Source organism: Musca autumnalis, unplaced genomic scaffold (genome assembly GCF_047663935.1).
Source record: "Musca autumnalis isolate F117 unplaced genomic scaffold, ASM4766393v1 scaffold_4, whole genome shotgun sequence".
Lineage (NCBI taxonomy): Eukaryota > Metazoa > Arthropoda > Insecta > Diptera > Muscidae > Musca > Musca autumnalis.
The window spans coordinates 137,781,551-137,804,591 of NW_027411977.1; the positions used below are offsets into that span (position 1 = coordinate 137,781,551).

Below are 23,041 nucleotides of genomic sequence, written 5' to 3' on the forward strand. Positions count from 1 at the left end.
AAATGGCTGAAATTCGTTATTTCGTCTTCCAAGAGTTATAAAATATTCCAGAAGGGTGTTATCAGTGTAGGTCCACGTCTTCCTATACCCCATAGAAGCGTACTTCTTGATTTTCGGTATTTTTTAAGTTTTAGCCACATTCTCTTACCGAAATATAGGAAATTTGGTATTTAGTCTTCTTTGAGCCTAAAAACATTTCCGTCAGAAATTTGTCGGTATAGATCGACGTTTTGAAATAGCCCCTATAAAATGGTGCTTCACATTGTTTTACCGAAATTGCTGAAATTTAGTATTAAGTCTTCTTCATACACGAAAGGAAACTAATTATTCCACACTTATGGTGGAGGGTATAACAAGTTCGGCCAGGCCGAACTTAACACCGTTCTTACTTGTTTTGTAATACTATTTTAACTTCGTGTATGTGTATGAAGCATGCAAAATTTATCCCAATTCCGAAAAATTCCAATGAATTTCGACCGATTTCTATACTATGCTTTCTATCTACGTATTGCCAGGCGCCATTTGACATTTTTTTGGAAAGTTTGGCCGTTTTTGGCTTTAACGTACTCAGGACAGTTTGACCATGTGTTGTTTACAGTGACATGAAAAAAATCACTTTACGAAAAAAATTATAAAGTATGTTGGAGACTACTTAAGAAAACGATATACATATATTTTTTTATGGTAAATATGTATTCGCGTTTTCATTGTTAGGCCAGAAAGTTATCCCTCGTAGAATTCACGCGGAATATTCAAGAGAACAATTTTTTGAAAAATATATTGACCAATCTTCGTATATCTCTGGGCTGGAGAAACCAAGAAGAAGAAGAGGAAGAAGAGAAACTCAGAAGGCTGATGCCACCAGAAGCCTATACAGAGCTCTGCAATAATTATATGCTTAAGGAAAACAAAATCATATGCAAGAGAAATAAGTATAGCAACTTGGTAACAATTTCCGACGAAAGTTATCATTTGATCCCATATATTTCTGGACAATCTTTTTATCGCAAAATGTCTTCGTCACACAATTTTATTACATAACATCAGTAAAAAAACTACAAACAATATTCTTAAAATTATTACAATAAATAAACCGTCTTAACACGTAACCAGTCATAAAATATGAATGAGTTAATGAATGCTTCGATAATGATAAGATAGCTCAAACAGAATATAACACCCTGTTAGTTTTAAAAACCATTTGTACACGGTTGTTGTACATAATCCAGACAGAAACCTCTGTTATCTATATCCGTGGGTGCTTCGATGCCATCGGTGTGAAAGTAAAGACGGAATGGTTTTACGCTTGCTAAAATGAAAAAGAAGAAACGTTTAATGTTTATCTAAAGATAAAGTGTTTTAGTAAAATTGTTATTTACATTGTACAGTCTTTTGTACCATCCCCACTTCAGCACTGAACGTTCCACCACAAACACGATCTTCGCAGGCACTCTGCGGTGGAATACGATCTGCGGAACGCATACAACCAATCAATAGCCAATCTTGAATGCAAGCGTTTTGTGTTACTTGAGTGCCACCACCAACCATAGTTCCCGTTGGATTATTGGAATTTCCCGACAATGTGAATGATCGTGAACGGTTATTTTCTAAAATATTACAAATAAACATCGTTTCTATTATACTCACTCTTATTAACTAAGAAAACTCACCTAAATCGGGACATGCGTTATATTGTATCCCACAAAAATTCCTCTCCGTTCGAATGCAAATGCTGTAATCCTGATTTGATAATTGTCTACCAGAGACGGTATTAAAATTGAAACTACGCACTCGACCGCTAATTCCAGTATAATATTGCAGACAACCTTGTTCGGCCCTAGCTATGCTCCCACAATGTATTTGTGTAACACGTATACGCCAGATTCGTGGAAATGTTCCGCTGGTGATGACCGAGATAACAATGGGATTACTTTGTCCCAGCCCAGCATCAACGTACACTGAAATAATTTACAATTCAAGTATAGAATTAAATAGGGTTCAGATAGATATATAGGGTCCAATCAAACAAAACAAAAACTCTCTAATGCCGTAGTAGCATTTAAATATGGAGAAATCAGAAAAATTTTCGATCATACGTTGAAACAAGTAAGAACGGCGGTCAGTTCAGCAGGGCCAAACTTTTTATACCCTCCACCAATTCCGTAGGAAAGTGTAACTAAAATCTTCAAAAAATTTTAAATATCACATGGGGCCTTTGGCAAGACGTGGACGTATGCTGTCTGATTTTTTGCTAGGAATGTTTTGTACCTGTGCACAGTGCGAAATATGGGATTTTTAGTGGAACTTTACTCAAAAATTAAAGTACATAGAACTAATGAGATTCTTGTTGAATTCCATTGCTAAGTATCCCGTGACAAATGTCTCATATTCAGTTTTGCGATTTACCCCGCGAGACAACTAGAAATGCACTTAAAAGTTTCACTTTTGTTTTACAATATTTATTTTCCTTAAAAATTGCTTTTAGCTTTGCTTAATTAATAGATTGATACAAACAAAAGGTAAGTTAGTTGACTATATTTTTTTTGTCGCTGTTACAATTCTTGACAATTTTTTAATTATTTGGCGTTTATAGAGTTGTAATATCTAATTGGATTTGGTTGCCATACGTTTTTAAAATGCTACCATTGTTCGAAGACTATTCTTGCTAATGTCATTCATATTATAAAGAAAAAATGGTCAAATTTGAGCAGTTTTCGCAGGACATCGTAAAGTACCTAAAACAAAGCATAGTTATACCAGATGCTTATTGGTGATAGACTCATATGCAGAACCATGTAATAAGATAAACATATCCTTAATCGTTCAATTTGTAAAATGTATGTATGTATGTATTTTTAGTATAGTGTCATTGATATATATGCACTATCAATGACACTATACTAAAAATAAAAAAATCTCAAAATATATATTTATGATTTTCACTTGTAAATGTTTGTGGATGTTTGGGGGAAGGCCGGTTAGGGCCAAAGCAAGGATCTATGCTGTGAATTGTTTTATTATAACATTTTCTATTCAAGGAATACAAATTTTCAATAAACTGAACTCTGTTGGCAATAATTACCTAACACCTTCAAAATATATCAAATGGAGGGCCCTCATATTGGAGTTATATCAAAACGAGGACCTAAGTTGCTAATATTTCGCAAACCGGTTTTCTACCTGCGAAGAACAAAAAATGCAAAATACAAACAAATAGGTTGGTATATGTGCTTGGAACCTTTAAAATATGTCATATCGGCTGGTACCGCTTAATGGGGACTATACCAAAACGCAAAGAGATATTGACAATATTTTGTACAGGTGTTCTCCATCTACTGAAACCCAAATTTACCAATTTACGGCAAAATCGGTTGAAAAATGAACCTAATAAGTAAAAACGGTCGCCACCGATACGTGATGGCTATAGGCTACCGCTGGTCTATGTGGTCCATATTTATCCACATACAACCCACAAATATATGAAACATTTTTGGAAAATTTTAGTAAGCTACGTCCTTTTCATTAAAAGTTATGAGTAAAGTTCCACTAAAGTGCTCATATTTCGCGCTGTGCCGTGGCTACAACTTTCAAAATACCGAAAATCCGTGAGTGTCGTTCTATGAGGGCTATATAAAGACATATGCTGTCAAATTTCTAGTATATAGTTTTATACCCCCAACAAAGACTAAATAAAAATGTTTACCCATTTCGGGGGGATATTGAGGCCACAACCTTAAATATGCCGAAAATCGGAAGGTACCTATACATTGGCCTACACTGGCAAATTTCAGATGGAAAGTTTTATACTCCCAACGAAGAATAAATACCAAATTGCAGCCATTTCAGTGGTATTTTGACGCCACAACCTACAAAATACCAAAAATCGGGAGGTATCCTTAAATGGGGGCTATATGAAGAGGGTGACGTAGGGGATGGAAGATACCAAGGAACGGTCCTGACCGGTTTTAACATGGCAAAGCCCAGTATTTATCTTGGTCCCTCTTTCATTTCAAGTGGACACTGACCTCCCCGTGGTGTCACCTGGGGAACTGCCTTTAACACCCGTTAAAGGTAGTGAGCTAACATGTGCCGCGCGTTCACCCATAAGAACGTTAAAAACTTGGGTTTGGGCGTCGGGTTAGTAACCCTCCCCTAGAAAAAAAAACAGCCTACTATGAAAAAACTAAAGAAAAGAAAAACAAACCCCTCTAAAGTTGACGAACCCCGCAAACGTTTTAAGGACCATGATCTGCGAATCTGCACCTGGAATGTTCGCACTCTTTATAGAGAAGGTCAGTCTTCGCATTGGCAGACGTACTTGGAAAGTACAAAGCCGATATAACTGCCATACAGGAAATACGATGGACTGGGAAAGATGTCACAACAACACCTAAAGGTGACGCACTGTATTATAGCTGCCATGACACAAAGCATGAGTTTGGTTGCGGTTTTGTAGTTGGTCGGAGGTTAAAACATCTGGTCTCCAGCTTCACCCCAGTGAATGAAAGACTTGCTACAATTCGATTTAAAGCAAAATTCTTCAACATCAGCTTTATCTGCGCTCATGCCCCAACCGAAGACAAGGACGAACAGACCAAAGATATATTCTACGAGAGCTTAGAAGAAACATATGACCGTTGTCCTGTCCATGACATTAAAATTGTTCTAGGCGATTTTAATGCCAAAATTGGAAAGGAGAATATCTTTGGACAAACAGTTGGGAAATTCAGTCTACATAGTGAAACATCAGACAATGAATGAGGCTGATAGACTTCGCAGCGGCAAAAAACATGGTAGTTAGCAGTACCAGATTTAAGCATCTCGATATTCATAAGGGCACTTGGCTGTCTCCAGACCAAAGAACAATAAATCAAATTGATCACGTTGTGATAGATGGAAGACATTCATCGAGCGTGTTGGATGTACGATCGTTCCGAGGAGCAAACATAGATTCGGACCATTACCTCGTTGCAGCAAAGGTACGTACCCGTCTAAACGTTGCAAATAAAGCACGGACAGACACAACACGAAAGTTGGACATCGCCAAGCTGCAAACACAACAGATAGCCACAGCATATTCCACTCAACTGACCCAATTGCTTAATGATAGCGCTTCTCGTCCCGATAACATACCAGCACAATGGCAAAATATTGCCCACTCCATGCGAACAGCCGCAAAATCAGTACTTGGATACCAGAGACCTCCACCAAAGAATCCGTGGTATGACCAGGAGTGCCGTGCTGCTACCGAAGAAAAAAATGCGGCATATAGGACTACTTTACAATCAGTAGCAACGCGTAGCGCACGAGAGAGGTATCGGGAGAAAAGGAGAGAGGAGAAACGTCTTTTCCGCAGGAAAAAGAGAGAAATGGAAAAGAGGGAGTGTGAACAAATGGAGATGTACAGGAGACAGAACGAAGTCCGAAAATTCTACCAAAGAGTGAAGCATCAAACTGATGGCTTTGGTACAGGAATATCCTCCTGTAGAGATCAACAAGGTAATTTGGTAACTGATACAGATAGTGTGCTCAGGATATGGAAAGAACATTTTTCCAAACTGTTGGTATCCGATAGCAGTGAAGACGGCGAAGATACCACAGATCCAATCCCAGATGATGGTATTGAATGTATACCGCCCAGCCAAGATGAGGTAAGGACAGCAATAAACCGGCTGAAGAATAATAAGGCGGCAGGAGCAGATGGCCTACCAGCCGAGCTGTTCAAAACCGGAGGCGACACGCTGATAAGGTGTATGCATCAGCTAGTTAGCACCATCTGGCAGGAAGAACGCGTACCCGACGATTGGAACGTGAGCATCCTATGTCCAGTCCACAAGAAGGGTGATAAGACTGTGTGCTCCAATTATAGGGGCATAAGTCTGCTCCCTATTGCATATAAGATAGTATCTGGCATATTGTGTGAGAGACTAAAGCATATGGTCAATGAAATTATTGGACCCTATCAGTGCGGCTTTAGACCTGGCAAATCCACCATTGACCAGATATTTACCTTGAGACAAATCCTGGAAAAGACCCAAGAAATGCAGATCGACACCTTCCATCTTTTCGTCGATTCGACAGCCCTATACGTTCAAAGGTGTTCCAAGCCATGTCTGATTTTGGTATTCCTGCAAAGCTCATTCGACTTTGTAGAATGACATTAACTGAGACGAGATCCTCAGTTAAAATTGGAAAGAACCTCTCCGAAGAGTTTACTACCAAAAGAGGTTTCAGACAAGGAGACGGCCTGTCGTGTGGTCTATTCAACATCCTGCTGGAAAAGGTCATACGAGACGCGAAGGTCAAAAGAAATGGAACGATATACACGAACAGCCACATGTTACTGGCTTATGCCGACGACATTGACATCATGGGTCGATCGGTAAAGGAAGTAACTGACACCTTTGCAAAAGTCGAAAGAGAATCTGCTAAAGTTGGTCTGGCAGTAAACGGCGTAAAAACCAAGTTGATGGTATCGACGCGTAATATGTCTATAAACACCGCACCATCTGTGAATGTTGGTACCTATAATTTTGAGGTAGTAAAGGACTTCGTCTACCTCGGCACCGCCATAAACACAACAAATAACATCAGTTGTGAAATACGAAGAAGAATAGTGTTGGCTAACAGATGCTACTTTGGGCTGAGTAAGCAGTTTAGGAATAAAGCCACCTCTCGTCAAACAAAAATAACACTGTACAAAACACTGATACTACCCGTGCTAATGTATGGTTCCGAAGCATGGGTACTTGCTCAAGCAGATAAGACAGTGCTTTGTGTGTTTGAGAGAAAAATTCTTCGAAAGATCTACGGGCCAATCTGTGTTGACGGCGAATATCGGCGTCGTATGAATATCGAGCTGTATCAACTATACAATGACATCAATATAGTTGAACGAATCGAGATACAACGATTGCGATGGCTAGGCCATGTTATAAGAATGAGTGATGATGAACCCGCTAAAAAGGCGTATAAATACGGGCCGCATGGAGGTTCTCGCAGATCTGGAAGGCCAAAGCTTCGTTGGAGCGAACAAGTGAAACGAGATATCACAAAGCTACATATCCCAGATTGGGAAAATACAGCAGCAAACAGAGAGGATTGGAGATTTTTTCTTAGTTTATGGAACAAATGGCTTATGGAACAAATGTTCTGTAAAAGGCCAGCCAAGTAAGTAAGTAAGTATATGAAGAGGTGGAACTATGCCGAAAAATTTCAGGTGGAAAATTTTATACCCCCAACGAAGACTAAATACCACATTTCACTTATTTCGCTAAACCTTCAAAATACCCAAAGTCGGGAGGTACCGTTCTGTGGGGGCTATATGAAGACGTGGACCTATCGACAAATTTTAACCATTTCGGTAGGATAATGAGGCTAAAACCTTCAAAATACCGAAAATCGGGAGGTACCGTTCTATGAAGGCTATATCAAAACGTGGACGATATAGACCATTTTCGTTACCAAACATCCATAGAATCCGATGTGTTACAAACGGATTGATATATTTAGTTATACACTCCATATTATGGTGGAGGGTATAAAAATTGCTTTTCAGAATTTGTTGGCCTTTTTTAGACGTATGAACTTACCGACAAAATCATGGATTTGACATAAAACTCATAAGTGTGGCGGAGGAAGTTTTTGAACGATTGTAAGTAGATCTTATTTTGGGATTCATTCCTATCAAAAGATATCTCGTCCACCAGCCATTTCAGATTGTCACCGTATAATTTTGAGCTTTTGGACCATTATGTCAAGAAGCATGGACTTGCCCACGAAAAACATAATATCGTTGTAAACAGGACCACAAGTAGTAGCTTCGTTATATATTTCCAAAGGAACCTTGGACAGACCCTAAACTGCACTAAACCAAAAGTGTTGAACTTTTTTGAGGGAGGTACCACGAAAAGTGGACAGATATGACCCATTTTTCGAAACTAAACAAAGTTTGGACAAAATATTACAATATCCAAATTACTTGTTCCGGTTAAGAGATATTCCAAGGTACCATTTTAGTGAATAGTTTTGAACTTTTGTGGGTAGGTACCGGAAGTAAACCGATGAGCAACATCTTCGAACTTTACCTAAGTTTTGCAGAAATATTACGATATGCAAAGTTTGAACCAATGCAGTATCCATTGCGAAAGTTGTCGTGCGCACCAGACGCTATACATTCTGATGGCATCAATCCTTTGAGATAGGCTTGATGATTTGGAGGGAAAGTTTGACCTTTTTCTCAAATCTTTAATATCCATTCCGTTGTTAGAGGAGTTGTCCTATCTAGCAAAGGACGATTCGGATGACTCCTACAGTAACAACAAACATATACTGCACCGGAAGTATATTTTTCGGAATATTCTTCATTTCCCACGTTAATGGCCCACAGGACACCCAGATGAACTTGAAATGATTCACAGGAATCGTGAAGAGGAACTCAGTTGAAGTCTTCAAACCCCCGTTTTGATAGGTATGAATAATTTACCATTGCGTTGCACTTATTTTTGTGCACACTGTTCCTGCAGAGCTTATAAGTTACAGAGGAGCCGGTTAAGGACGTGGAATCTTGTTCTTCCTTTTTCTTTTCTGGTTGTCGTTGATAGCTTTAGCTTGAGCGGAGGACTTAAGCATGCTATCGGAGGTGAAGCCGTGGATGTGGGGTTAGTATATAGGATGAAGAAAAATGAAATTGATCTGTAAATTGACCTTTGCACGCTTCCTTGGGTGGCTTCAGTGGCGAAACCTCCCTGAATATGGCTCATGCAGATGTTTGCCCCTGCCCAGCATCAATGTACACTGAAATAATTCACCATTCAAGTGTAGAATTAAATAGGGTCCAGATAGATATATAGGGTCCAAAATACAGCCCAAAGCAATGAAACAAAACAAAAACTCTCAGTTGCCGTAGTACCATTTAAATATGGAGAAACAAGTAAGAATGGCGGTCAGTTCAGCAGGGCCAAACCTTTATACCCCCACCAATTCGATAGGAAAGTTTTCAGCAATCCAAGTTTCAGAAGTAATTTTCCATCTACACTGTGGTGGTCCCTCCTCGGATGGGAGAGATCATAAACGACGTAATACTCTGTTCTTTGCCTAGTCTCTCTCACCACCGCTTTTGGAAGCTTGATCTTACTTCAGGTGTTCGCCCAGCAATTGTCCAACCCGAACATCAGAAGGTTCAGACAGTTAGTGGAGGCAGCGATTGGAAGACTCTCTCAAATTTGAGCAGTTGTTGCGTTCAGAATTCTATGAATTAAGTTAATCTGGTTATGGAGAAGATAATAAAGAGATGGGGTTATCCGAACAGAGGCACGTTCCACTAATTCTGGTGGGGGTCTCCACATTAACTTTGCTTAACAAAATACCTATAATCTGGTGTAAATATAGTTGTCGGAAAGATACACAGTGAGAGTTTGACAAACAGGAAAAGAAACTCGAGCAATCCTCCCGGAATAAAAATGAGCAAGAAAGTGTTAAGTTCGGCCGAGCCGAACTTTTTATACCCTTCACCATGAAATATTATGAACTAAAATGAAATACAAGTAAATAGGAAGTTTTGTGACTGCTGGGAATCCTTATTACCAATTACAGAAAATTTGAGCCGAAAATGTAGGTTAGTCCCAATTTACATTAGGCGAGTTTACTTGCGGCAATTGTCAGTTTGATGGAGAGAGAGGTGAGGTATATGGTAACCCTTTGCCTCTCAACACCCTCTCTCACCCACAAACTGACAATTGCCGCAAGTAAACTCGCCTAATGTAAATTGGGACTTACAACTTAAAAATACCTGAGATGGGGCGGTATAAACACAACAAGCTCCGGAGAAGTTTTTTTGGCCATTGGGAATCTAAATTGCAAATACTAAAAAAAGTAGATAATAACTTCGAAATACCTGAATAGCGTAATACCACATTTTCTGGTGGAGAAGTGTTTTGACCACTAGGAATACTAAATGCCAAATTACAGCTAATTTGGTCTGCAAATTTAGCTAAAATTCTCACAATACCTAAAATCGGGCGGTGCGGTTATATGGACCTACACCAAAACATAGACTTATATTGAAAATTTTTGGTGAAGAAGTTTTGTCACGGGAGGGAGCCTCGAATGGCAAATTACAGATAGTTAAGACAACAAATTTAGGTAAAACCCATTAAACTCTCCAAAATCGGGAGGTACCGTTATATGGAGCGTATTCCAAATCATGGATGGAAAATGTTTGATGGTGACCACTAAGAACATTTAATGTCAAATTACCAACAGTCAAAAAGTGTAACTAAAACCCTAAAATAGCGAAAATCGGGAGGTACCGTTATATGGTTGCTATACCAAAACCGAACAAGACCTACATATATTGACAAATTTTGGTGGAGAAGTGTTGAGACTACTAAGAACCTAAAATGTCAAATTACAGCTAGTTCGGTTAAACACTGTATTTAAAACCTCAAAATTCCGAAAATAGGGAGGAACCGTTATATGGGGGCTATACCAAGACAAGGGCCGATAAAGCCTATCCTCGAGCTTTATCTGCCTAAAGAACATTCGAGTGCAAAAATATATCGTTCTAACTTAATTATTGCGGACGCTACACGGTCAGACGGACATGGCTAGCTCGACACAGAATTTTAACCTGGTCAAGAATATATATTTCGAAGGGTCGCAGATGATTATTTCAATACGTTATAAACGAAAACACAAACTTAATGTACCCTCCTTACTATGGAGGTCATAAAAAGAATGATCAGGAACAATTGTACACAGAGTTGACAACCGCTGGCCAAACCACGAAAATGTGGTACCCTCAGCTTCTACTCCATGAAAATCACTTATCGGGTATTAAAATAAAAAATAAACTTATTTCCTATAGAGATTTTACTTATTTTCTTTGTAAATCTTTTGAGCAGCACAGTTGTTCTAACACCCTATTTTTTTAAGGAAATTTTGTTCGTTCGGGTATTTTCGTAATAATTTAGACATCAATTGCTCAGCTTTTAGATTACGTAGAGACCTCATCCTTCCTAGAAATGTTCCATATATAGCTAAGAGTACCTCATATTTTTTCATAGAAGAATAAATTGAGGTACAAAATTTGACAATTGGTTTAAAACGAATAAAATTTTTTACAAAAACTAGGAGTGTAAGAATTAACATTAAATTTCTATTTTTTGTTTAAAAATTACTTACTATGATCACCAGATGAAATACCACATATTGTAGGGACTGGACTGCTGCCAGAGATTAACAATTGATCTTGCGTACACAAATGATTAACAGATTCAGGTGGGGCTATGGAAAACATGTCCAAATCTAGTCTAAATTAAAAAAGACAATTTCAATACTCTCATTTGAGATTGAATAAACAAAGATATTGCTCCCTTACCTTAATTGGCATATATCTGGATGGATTTTTTGTACCGTAACCTGACAACTGCCAGTGCCATCATATGTATCCGGATGATTGGGATTAACGAAATATGTTGAATTTTCTCTGATAACACCGCCACATGTCTGCAAAACTTTTTTCGACCAGCATTAGTGGATATATTTTTTTTATGCTTAAACTCGTAACTTACAAACACAACAGAGTCCATAACCACCTCCGCAGGGGCCAGCCGGTATTCCAGCTCGAAGAATACAATCTTTATTTGGCAAACAATTGCCAATTTCTCCAGATGGTGCCATACATAAGGCGGGTCCTATTGGTATTACACTAAATATTGGTAAAACTGAAATTATTTGGAAGGAAATCAAAAAAGTTTTATTATATAGTGTTACTAGCAAAGTGCCCGCCATGTCGTATGCGGAATGGACATAAAAATCAAACAGCAACAAAAAATTGCTAGATACGTATCTCACCCCTGGGCGTAAAAACGTTCCTGAAAAAATGTCATATGGACTTTCTAAGCGTTCAGAATAAAAACACAATTTTGTTGAAAAATAAAAACCACCTTCACGTTCACATAAAACCAATGGTATAATATTCAATATAATAGATATTATATGTAGAAACATGCCGTACATTTTAAGTGCGAATTTTCATAACCATTGTGATATAATCCAAACAGTGATTCTCATAACAAATTTCATAGCACTGGATTTACCAGCTCATTCATATCAGTGCTTCAACGTGTAGTACTATTTAGTAATTCTAAAACATTTATTGTATATTACCCATTAGAACTTTGCGAACGCTAATAGTATTATTCCAAATTATATAATTTCAGCTTTAATCCTACACCCAAGACCAAATTTAGTACTTCTCGTAGCCTAATAGGAGGTATTTTCAACAGCGTCTCTATAGCTCAGAATTTCACGCATTTCAGAATGTGTACGCATTTAAAATGGTACCAATGTTAGTACTTTTCGTACACCTGGGTTTAAGAAATGACTCCTTATATTTTACAACATAAGCACTAATTTCCGAGATTTCTTTCTCATCTCCATTCTACACGCCAATTTCTATCCGTCCACCAAAATTCTGATTGTACTAAACTTAGTACCATTAAGTACTATTTGTACCCATAAGTCGAAATTTCCAAAACTATCTCAATTCTACGCTTCAACAGTAATCTTAGTTCCAAATTTCACGATTCCACAAATCCAAAATATACCAAATTTAGTACCATTAAGTACTTTTCGCACCCAAAAGCACGAATTACCAAATTTAGTACTTAATGTACACATAAGTAAGAATTTCCAAAACTACCTCAATCATGCACTACAAAAAAAAAAAAAAAGAATACAAGACAAAATCGATTAGTTGTCAATGAGAACCGAACCTAAAATTTTCTGAGCGACATTTTTGCAGAAAATTTTGAAGCTGAAAAACGTCATCTTGTGGTACTTTTATAGCGGCTCTTAAAATAAAGGACGAAAAGGACATTGAAGGAAGCGAGTTAGAAGGTCGAAGTGCTCTACGAAAATAATCCTCATTCTATTTGACTGAATATATGACATCTCATAAATAAGCTAAAACAACAGTTAACAAAGATATAACGCTAATTTCAGATGCCTTACAGGGTCTCTAGCAAAAACTTCATCACGCCATAACGCGGAAGTTCGACTCACGGCGGATCTGTCCTTCGGGGTTCTTAATATACTCACCAAGGCCTTTCTTACCCAAGCGGAATTTTCCGTGCTCCAGACTTTCACCTCCATTTTGTTGCACAGTGTCATTAAAGCGCAAAATTTTAAATTAAAATTACCAGTAAAATATGACAAGGCTGTTGCTATCGGTAGGACTTAAGCGGTGTACGTCAGTTTTGAATCTCGAGAGCTATATTCAAATCTGAACCAATTTCGATATACATAATTTGGCACATTTATTTCTAGATCAAATTCCGTCACACATTACAAATTTCAACAAAATTTGAAAGTAATAGCGTGATTGGATCATGAAATACCTAATTTCGGTCGAAAATATATATGGGAGCTATGTCCATCTAATCGATTCTTAAATAAATAGTGATCGTCCCTCGGTCAGAAAATTATATTCCCTAATATTTATTTGAATCGGACAAAAAGTTCGACCTTTACTTTGATCACAAAATGCATGGACATACAGACGACGCACAGTGTTGCCGCTTCCATACAAAAGTGGACAAAAATAAAAGGAGTTGACCTAGGCTGATGAATTTTTGCACAAGTGCTTATAAGGGCATAGAATTTCAACTTTGGTCCATATCGGTTCAGATTTGGATATATCCCCCATATATATCTTTCCCCGATTTTGCTATAACTCGGTCAATTTTAATCGAATAGCCTTCAAATTTTATATGTGATATTTTCTTAGGCACCTGAGTAGTTTCACCGATTTTCATAAAAATCAGTTTAGTTTTGGATATAGCTCCCATATATATCTTTCCCCATTTTGCTATAAATCGCTTAATTTTTGATGAATAGCCTTCAAATTGAACATGGGATGTTTCCTCAGACCACTGTTCAGTTTTACCGATTTTGATTTTTCGGAAAAACCGGTACAGATTTGGATATAGGCTCCATATATCTTTCACCGATTTTGCTATAAATCGGTCTATTTTTGGAAAATAGCCTTGAAATTTAGCATGGGATGTTTTCTTAAGCCCTTTTTCAGTTTCACCGATTTTGAAAAAAATCGGTTTAGATTTGGATAAAGCTCTCATATATATTTTCGCTCGATTTTATGTATTCGATGCACTATACACGCAATGTATGTGAGATATTGATTAAATTAGGAAAATATGACGTAATTATCCGTAATTGAGTGACATTGGGCGAAATTATATATGGAAACCATATTCAAACCTGAACCGATATGGGCCAAATTTGATATTTTTCATTAATGTGCCCTCATAAGTACCTGTGCAAACATTCATCAACCTATATCAACGGTAAAACCGGGGCCTGAGGAACCTCCCATGTTAAATTTGAAGGCTATTCATCAAAAATTGAGCGAAATTTAGCAAAATCGGGGGAAGATATATATGGGGGCTATATCCAAATCTGAACCGATTTTTGTGAAAATCGGTGTAGCTATTCAGGGGCCTTAGAAAATAACACATATTAAATTTGATCTATATGCGATCAAAATTGGCCGAGTTATAGCAAAATCGGGGAAAGATATACATGGGGGCTATATAAAATCTGAATCGATATATCTCATAAGGTTGCAGGGATGGGCAGAATGTTTTTACACATATCGCTTCGGAAGAAATGTCCAATTAACGAAAATCAAGAGCCAAGGTGGCAATCAAAAGATATACTCTACAAAATATTAAGAATTTATATTTTTTGATCAAATTTAAATTTTTAATTCTTGGTAACGGTACTTTGCCCATATGCAACTTATTGTACTAAAATTGTATATTTATAGCCCCCCTATCAAATCCCCACCCAAAACTTTTAATATTATCAACAAACTTTTCAGAAAATGTTATTTTAAATGTCGTCTAATTTTCATATGATTATCGCTTTAGATTACCTGGGAAATATTTTTCATATTTAAAGAGCTATAATTTCATTATGGATGCACATATCGACAAAATTCTTTCAGATTCGTTGTATCGGATGTGTTTACTGTAAGAAAAAAATATAGACATATGTAAAAGTTAACATCACATTTTTTGATTTTTGTCCACGCGGCAACACTGTGCGACGCACAGTGGGAAATATGGGAACTTTAGTGGAACTTTACTCAAAAATTAAAGTACATAGAACTAATAAGATTCTTGTTGAAATCCATTCCTAAGTATACACATATTCAGTTTTGCGATTTACCCTGCGAAACAACTAAAATGAGAAACAATGAAAGTTGCACTTTTGTTTTACAATATTTATTTTCCTTAAAAATTGCTTCTAGCTTTGCTTAATTAATAGAATGATACAAACAAATGATAAGTTAGTTGACTATAGTTTCTTGTCTCTGTTATAATTTTTGACAATTTTTTAATTATTTGGAGTTTATAGAGTAAAAATATCTATTTTAGTTTGGTTGCTACTTATTCCCCAAAAATTTGCTTTTTAAAAATTCTACAAAATTATTTTTTTATAATCTTTGGAGGTTTTTAAATGTGTTTTGGTGAGTTTCAGAAGAAATCGGTCATTTTTTGAGAGGTAGGATATTTTTCTTTGGGTAAACCACAAAATAACTGCAGGTTGAGAGATATGCGACTTTTTCAAATAGTCCTTGGAATATTCAATATCTATATTAGGGTTATGACTTTTTGACATTTTCCCTCAAAAATGATTTCCTGTAGCAGGGATGAATGAACTTTTGCCTATTAATCACTATGCTATCGTTTATTCCATTGAAATATAAAAAAAGTTCACGCACAAATCGATTTAAAAAAAAATAATTTTTTGAAAAAATATATGAAATGAAAAAATTTTTTTTTCAAAAAATTATTTTTTGTTGCCCGAATGAATAAATATAAGCCTACTAATAACTTAAATAACGTTTATTTTATTCAAATATTAAAAAAGTCGCGAAAAATTCACTTTGAAAAAAATTAAAATTTTTTGTTTTTTGTTAAATAATTATATTTTTGAATAAAAGCGTTTACGACATTTTTACGATTCTCAGAATTGAAGAAAAATAGTGAGAAATAAATTTTATGTCATTTTAATTATCTCATGTGGCTCTAAAGTTTATTTTCAATTATATATCTGTTTTCAGTGACTTCAAAAAATTGTCCATAATTTTGATAAATTCAAATTTTAAAATCATTTTGTGCGTGAGGTTTTTTCACCGAATCACCTTATAATTAAGATTTTATGTAATCTTATGGCAAAACTCATCACGCTATGATACAGGGATATGAGGTTGTAAAAAAGTCATAACCCTAATCTATATTTTTGAAAATTTTATAGAAGAATCGGCATTAGACGTCGTTGTTGGTTTCGTTTATGCAAAAATGTGTTCACCAATGCTAAGAAATGTTGATTTTTAGTTCGAAGACTATTCTTGCTAATTTCATTCATATTATATAGAAAAACTTGTCAAATTGGAGCAGTTTTCACAGGAGATCGTAAAGTACCTAAAAAACAAATCATAGTTACACCAGATGCTTTTAGGTGATAGACTCAATTGTAGAACAGTGTAATAAGATATACATATCCTAAATAGAACCGTTCAATTTGTAAAATGTATGTTATATCAATGACACTATACTAAAAATAAAAAATCTCAAAAATATATTTTTTTGATTTTCATTTGTTAATGTTTGTGGATGTTTGGGGGAAGGGCGGATAGGGCCAAAGCAAGGATCTACGCTGTAAATTGTTTTATTAGAACATTTTCTATTCAACGAATACAAATTTTCAAACCAACTAAATTCGGTTGGCAATAATTCCCTAACATCTTCTAAATATCTCGAATGGGGGACACCTCATATTGGAGCTATAGGAAAATGATAACCTACGTTGCTAATATTTCGAAACTCGGTTTTCTACCTTTGAAGAACAAAAAATGTCAAAATACAAACAAATAGGTTGGTAAATATGCCTGGAACCTTTAAAACATGTCATATCGGCCGGTATCGCTCAATGGGGACTATACCAAAACGCGAACAGATATTGACAAAATTTTGTACAGATGTTCTCCATCCACTGAAACCCCAATATACCAATTTGCAGCAAAATCGGTTGAAAAATGAACCTAATACGTAAAAACGATCGCCACCGATACGTGGGAGCTATGGGAAACCGCAGGTCTATGTGGCCCATATTTATCCACATACGACTCACAAATATAAGAAACATTTTTAGCAAATTTTAGTAAGCTACGTCCTTCACATTAAAAGTTGTGAGTGAAATTTCACTAAAGTGCCCACATTTCGCACGGTGTGACGGACGGACGTATAGTCGGACATACATCAATCGACTCAGAAAGTGATTCTATGCATATTAGGGTGGTGCAATTTGTATGGAAAGAAAAAATCTTAATGGGCACTTCGCGTTTCTGATTCTTGGCTTTGTACTGAGCAAAAAATCTACTAGACCATATGTCTAGGTTGAAAATCGACCTTCCCGATTTCGACTTGAACAACTGGATCTCTTTTCGTCTACAATATTACGATTTAAGGATTTGATATTTCCTTTATAGATTTTTCTAGATTTCAATGGTCTCTGGATGAATGAAATCGATGAAGAATGATAAAAGTTAGAAGCAAATCATTGAAAGTGCTTCTGAAATAAGCTGAATTATAGGAATACGCTAGGGGGTACAATAAATAAAATAACCCAGCAAAATGTTCGATGCCAAAGATGCCATTCAATCATGGGTGCAATTTACCGGGTATTTACCCACTGTCCATCTCTATATATACATAGATTAAATATTTCCAATAGGCTTGATGTTGTCGGAGACTCGAAATCACAACCAACGTTGTTAAAACTAATGATAATGTCATTGCAAAGGGTTGGTGAAAATGACACGCCAAAGCATGACATGCTTTGGATCCAAAAATAAAAAATAAATATATATCTATAATAAATAAATATCGTGCGACTGCCGTTACGTACTAATTTGAATGTACATTTGTACAACTATGTTCCATAAATGAGAGCCAAATGAGAAATGAAAACAAAATCCACATATACATACAAACATTGGAATATATGTGATTTGTTTTGTTTGAAAAATAAAATGTGTCGGTATTTTGAATTATTTTATTTAATTGATTTCTTCAAAATAATGAATGAAAGCGCCATTGAATCGTATCTGTAAAATTTTTATTTTGTTTCAAGAATGTGTTGCATAAATTTGTTTTAAGATTTTCGGTGTTAGTCGCGAGTTTACGTTCTACTCGGCAGCTACAAAGGAAGTGAGTGATTTTGACATTCTCTTTCTATAAGATACAGCCCTTTCGAAATACATAAACCCAAATTTAATGAAAACGTGTACGTTTACGTGTTATTTCTTATAGCTTGTCGGTCGCATAGATTTTCGTTTCGAAGGCATTTACATGAACAGAAAATGATTTTTTTCCACTTCCGAATCGCAAAAAACCTTTCGGTCGACATACATGAACAGGCTGTTAAGGTATTTTTCACCTATTAGGTTGCAAAATATAACCAAATTGGCTGTAATTTGCCACAGTGAGTTCTCAATGAGAACAAACTATCTTTGCCAAATTTTGTCAACGTAGGTCCACGTTTTCTTATAGCCCCCATATAAGGGTACCCCGATTTCGAATATTTACCCAAATATTGGGCAAACACTCTGTATCTGCCGAACCACATGACGTAGGCTGACAAAATTTGGCTCAAAACTTTCTTATATCAATAGTATTAAAGGTATTGAAAATGAGTCCCTGGGTCCATGTTTTGGTATAGCCCCCATATAGCCGTATCTCCCGATTTAAGGTATTTTTCATCTATTAGTCAGATTTTACAGCCAAATTGGCTGTAATTTGGCACAGTGAGTCCTCAAGGAGTATAACATATAAGGGTACCCAAGTATTTACCCACTTATTTAAAGTATTGTGAAACTGTCCATTTTAAAACGATTTCACAACCTATACACAAGAATTGCGTGTAAGATGTTGCATTGGCGATTCAATATAGTAAATACCCAAATAAATACCCACAAATGGGTATTTACCCGATATTTACCCGGTATTTACCCACCGTGTAAATACCCGGTAAATACCATCTATATGTATATAAAAGGAAATGGTGTTAGTCAGGGACGTACGCAGGATTTAATTTGGGGGGGGGGGGGCACAACTTGACCAAAAATCATGAAAAATTCAAAAGTTGTGTAGCGTTACGTAAAGCTATTTTAAGGGGTTATGGCCACTTATAAGCATGAGAAAAGCCATTTTCTTGCATTTTTTATAAAAATCTATTAAACCTTAAGTTACCTTCTATTTTTTTTTCTTTTGAAAAATCTTATATTCAAATGCCCGTTTATAAAGCACTGTTTTCACTAAAGCAGTTTGCGGTACCCACTGTAGTTTGAAAAAGAATAAACCGATCAGCATATATTGTTGTGGGTCATTACGAACCTAATAATCCTGTCCATTATCGAAAAGGAATTAAAAAATCAATTTTTAAAAATTTTGAACAGTTAAAATCAAAATTTCGATTTTAACAAAAACAAAACACTGTACAAAATTGATATTTTTCTGACTCCGTCAGCAGTTTTTTTAAGACTCTCTCGGTTAACCACATGATTTATGTGTACAATAGTCCCACAAAAACATATAAAGTGCCACTTCGAGGAAAAGACGTTTTTAGTTTTTATGCTACATACAAAACACAATAAATGTTTCCCTTCGAAAGCTCATATCTCGGTAAATTTTTGTCCGATGGACTGGAAATTTTGGCAATATTCACGGTGCGCCTTAACTAATTTTAAATGGAAGGTGCTTACACCTGGGAAGTTTTTGCAGATTCTGAAACTACAATGCTCATAGATGAGAAATATCAAGAAACAAAAAAATCGCCGGAGGGATTTTAAAATAAATCGCGATAAAAATTCACAATTTTAGGGTCTTTTTAGGTTTTCACGGTTTTTCGGCGATTTTTTTCGTTTCTTGATATTTCTCATCTATGAGCATTGTAGTTTCAGAATCTGCAAAAACTTCCCAAGCACCTTCCATTTAAATTAGGTTCAGGCACACCGTGATTGTATTCTATATTCTATTCTATATTTTATATGAAATAATGGTACAAAGTAAATAAATTCAATAGAAAGAATTCATAATATTTAGTCCCAATTTACATTAGGCGAGATTACTTGCGGCAATTGTCAGTTTGTGGGTGAGAGAGGGTGTTGAGAGGCAAAGGGTTACCATATACCTCACCTCTCTCTCCATCAAACTGACAATTGCCGCAAGTAAACTCGCCTAATGTAAATTGGGACTAAGGGGTATGGAAGTGGAAAAAAATTGCTCGTACCGGCAATTTTCAGGCAATTCCTTTTATATTTTTCGTTTTTGACATTATTTTCATTGTATTGAAAGCAAAACTTGCAGAAACAGAATTGCCTGTATAAACGCAAGAGGCAAGTTTAAAAGAGAACGAGAAAAATTGCCGCAAGAAAAATCGTTTAATGTAAATTGGGACTAAGGATACAATTTAAAATATTTACATAGAGTAGGATATTTAGAATTGAAAATAGACAATAGCGGGCCACGTTCGGTAATGTCGCCATGTAAAATTTATTGAAGTATATTGAAGTTTTTAATCATACAGGTCCACGTTATGGTTTATCGCAGAATTTTACAACAACAAAGAATTGCCGTTGTCTTTGCTATAGCAAGATTTTCACTATTTCGTTGTCGTTGATAGGTTTCCAAATGAAAACATTAAGAAAAATTTAACAGTTTTGGAGATATGGTGCGAAATGTATACAAATTATGGAATTTTTAGATATATTATAAAATTTATTTTTTTTTTCATTTCTCCAAATATTTTATTTTGGCCCTTATCTACAAATTTGCTGCAAAGGTCAGAAGAAGATTTGCATTGGTTTCAGAGATATATTCCCGAGTTGTTTAAAAAGTCGATATTTAACAATGTTTAGATGGGGCCATAAAATCCAAGCTGTATCTGACTCAACAAAACGGAACTAGGGCTTTTGTACTTTGGGTATGTACTTTCAAAAAATCCTCACTTCAAATTATTTGAACAAGATTATCTTAAAAATTTTGCACAGTGTTATTTACCGAAAGAGATAGATTCTGATACCAGGATAATTTTTACTTTTAATATTATGTTACAAAAGAAGCGTTATAATTTGTTTTCTTAATTGTAGGGTTAGAAGTTTTTGGACTCGATGACAAACACTTTGATGGACTTAGTTCTATATAGTTTTGACAAATAACAATCGATCCTCATTGAACCCCACATAATTATTTACTAATAATTAGACATCGGATTTTGCATATTTGCATATTTTTTAATATTAAAGATACGAAGATTCTGATTGGACCAAAATTCGTTTCAAAGAAATCTAAATTAAATGGCAGGGTCATATTTCGTATTTATTTTGCATATTTGCATATTTTGCATATGCACAAAATATGCAAAAAATATGCAAAATATGCAAAAAATATGCAAAATATGCAAAAAATATGCAAAATATGCAAAAAATATGCAAAATATGCAAAATATGCAAAAAATATGCAGAATATGCAAAAAATATGCAAAATATGCAAACAGATTTTGGCCGAAAATCGTCATAAAAGTCGTTAAATTGTCATTTAAAGTTGGAAAAACCATCAAAAAATACATAACAGTGTTCTAAACTAAGACTGTTGACCGTATAACGTCGAATTTTTCAGCAGATTATTATGTTATTGAGACCATTTACGACAGTGTGGTGTAGTGTATAAAAATATGGTATCGTAATACCATTTTTTTATTATTAACTATGTAAAAATATAAAATTTTATAAAATATCAAACGTTTTATGTAAAATTCAATATTTTCTTTTTTGTAGCATCTTAATTTAATTTGTAGCATTGGGCTGGTTTTAACTCAAAGGACCAAATCGATCTCGGATTTTTTAGCCGGGGAGCCGCCTAAACATTTTAGTATCTTTAGATTTTAAGATAGCCAAAATTTGAGCACAATTCGAATATGTTAAAACGTGGTACTGGGGCCTCGAATTAATGAAAATCTATTATTTTTTTTTGCTATTTGGCGACTTCGACGGCCCATACATGTGGAACGGTTAAAGCTACTTGCCCGTATTACGCATTTAACTATAAGCTATTCTGTTCTTAACATTTCTTGCTGAACAACAAAGTACGTAAGTGTTACTGAATTCCAGATAATAAACCCAATGTCCCGAAAAAGGCCTTAGGGCAAAAATGGAGTCTATTTCAAAAAAAAAACAATTTTTTCTTCCTATATTATCAATTTTTTGCGAATGAAAACGAATATATTTTACTTTATTTGAAAATGTTGCATATTAGGGCGAAGGTCTATTTTTTCTATTCATTCCTCGTTGGAGTCGAGCTTAATGACCGATGATGTTTGCAAGTGAAAAAGGAAAGCTGAAGATTCGAACCCCCACAACCACCATTATGTGACTTGTTTCGCCTTTTGTAGAAGCACATCAGACATATCGGCCGTGGAATGGCATCGCTATCCATCAAACATTTCCTTTTTCAAATGTAATTTTGTTTTCACAAAGATGGACATTTGTACATTCATTAAGTCTGTCTGGTTACTTTCCCAGCAAGAATTGTCCAGCAAGAACTTTCTCAGAGAGTAAGGGGTTTTTATTCTCTTTTGCTAGAAAATTTTAAAAAGTAAACAGACACCTTCCCAGCAAAAACCAGCAAGCAATCAGCTGACTTGCCAAAACAGAACAATTTGTCCGCCAACAAAGGAAGCAAACACGTTGTATTTTATTAAAAATAAAAAAGAAAATGAAACAAAAAAGTATTTTTCCACTTTACAAATTTGTTCTCCATAAAACAATACAATTAGACTATGTTATTTCCACAATAAAATTGTTTTTAATGTTCACAAACATAAATCAACAAAAAACTAAAAACAGCTGATTGATTGTTTTCAGGAAGAAGAAGAGCTTGCAAGTGCTTGC

At 35.6% G+C, this 23,041-nt stretch overlaps 1 protein-coding gene across 1 annotated transcript; it reads right to left on the reverse strand.

Annotated features, from left to right (window-relative positions):
• Positions 1-1,183: 1,183 nt before the first annotated feature.
• Positions 1,184-11,793, reverse strand: LOC141403085 (uncharacterized). The gene is made up of 7 exons (XM_073985250.1): positions 11,787-11,793; positions 11,574-11,726; positions 11,381-11,516; positions 11,185-11,312; positions 1,671-1,958; positions 1,380-1,607; positions 1,184-1,309 (listed from the first exon to the last, which is right to left on the reverse strand). The coding sequence occupies exons 1-7, from the start codon at positions 11,791-11,793 to the stop codon at positions 1,191-1,193; spliced, it is 1,059 nt and encodes a 352-aa protein (XP_073841351.1). The 3' UTR covers positions 1,184-1,190.
• Between the last annotated feature and the right edge of the window lie 11,248 nt (positions 11,794-23,041).

Excerpts from the sequence above, each read along its gene's own strand:
- LOC141403085 (XM_073985250.1), bottom strand. Across the intron at positions 1,959-11,184 it reads TATTTCATCTGGTGATCATA|TGTACGTTGATGCTGGGCTG; the intron begins GTAAGTAATTTT and ends AAATTATTTCAG. Across the intron at positions 1,608-1,670 it reads TAACGCATGTCCCGATTTAG|AAAATAACCGTTCACGATCA; the intron begins GTGAGTTTTCTT and ends GTAATATTTTAG.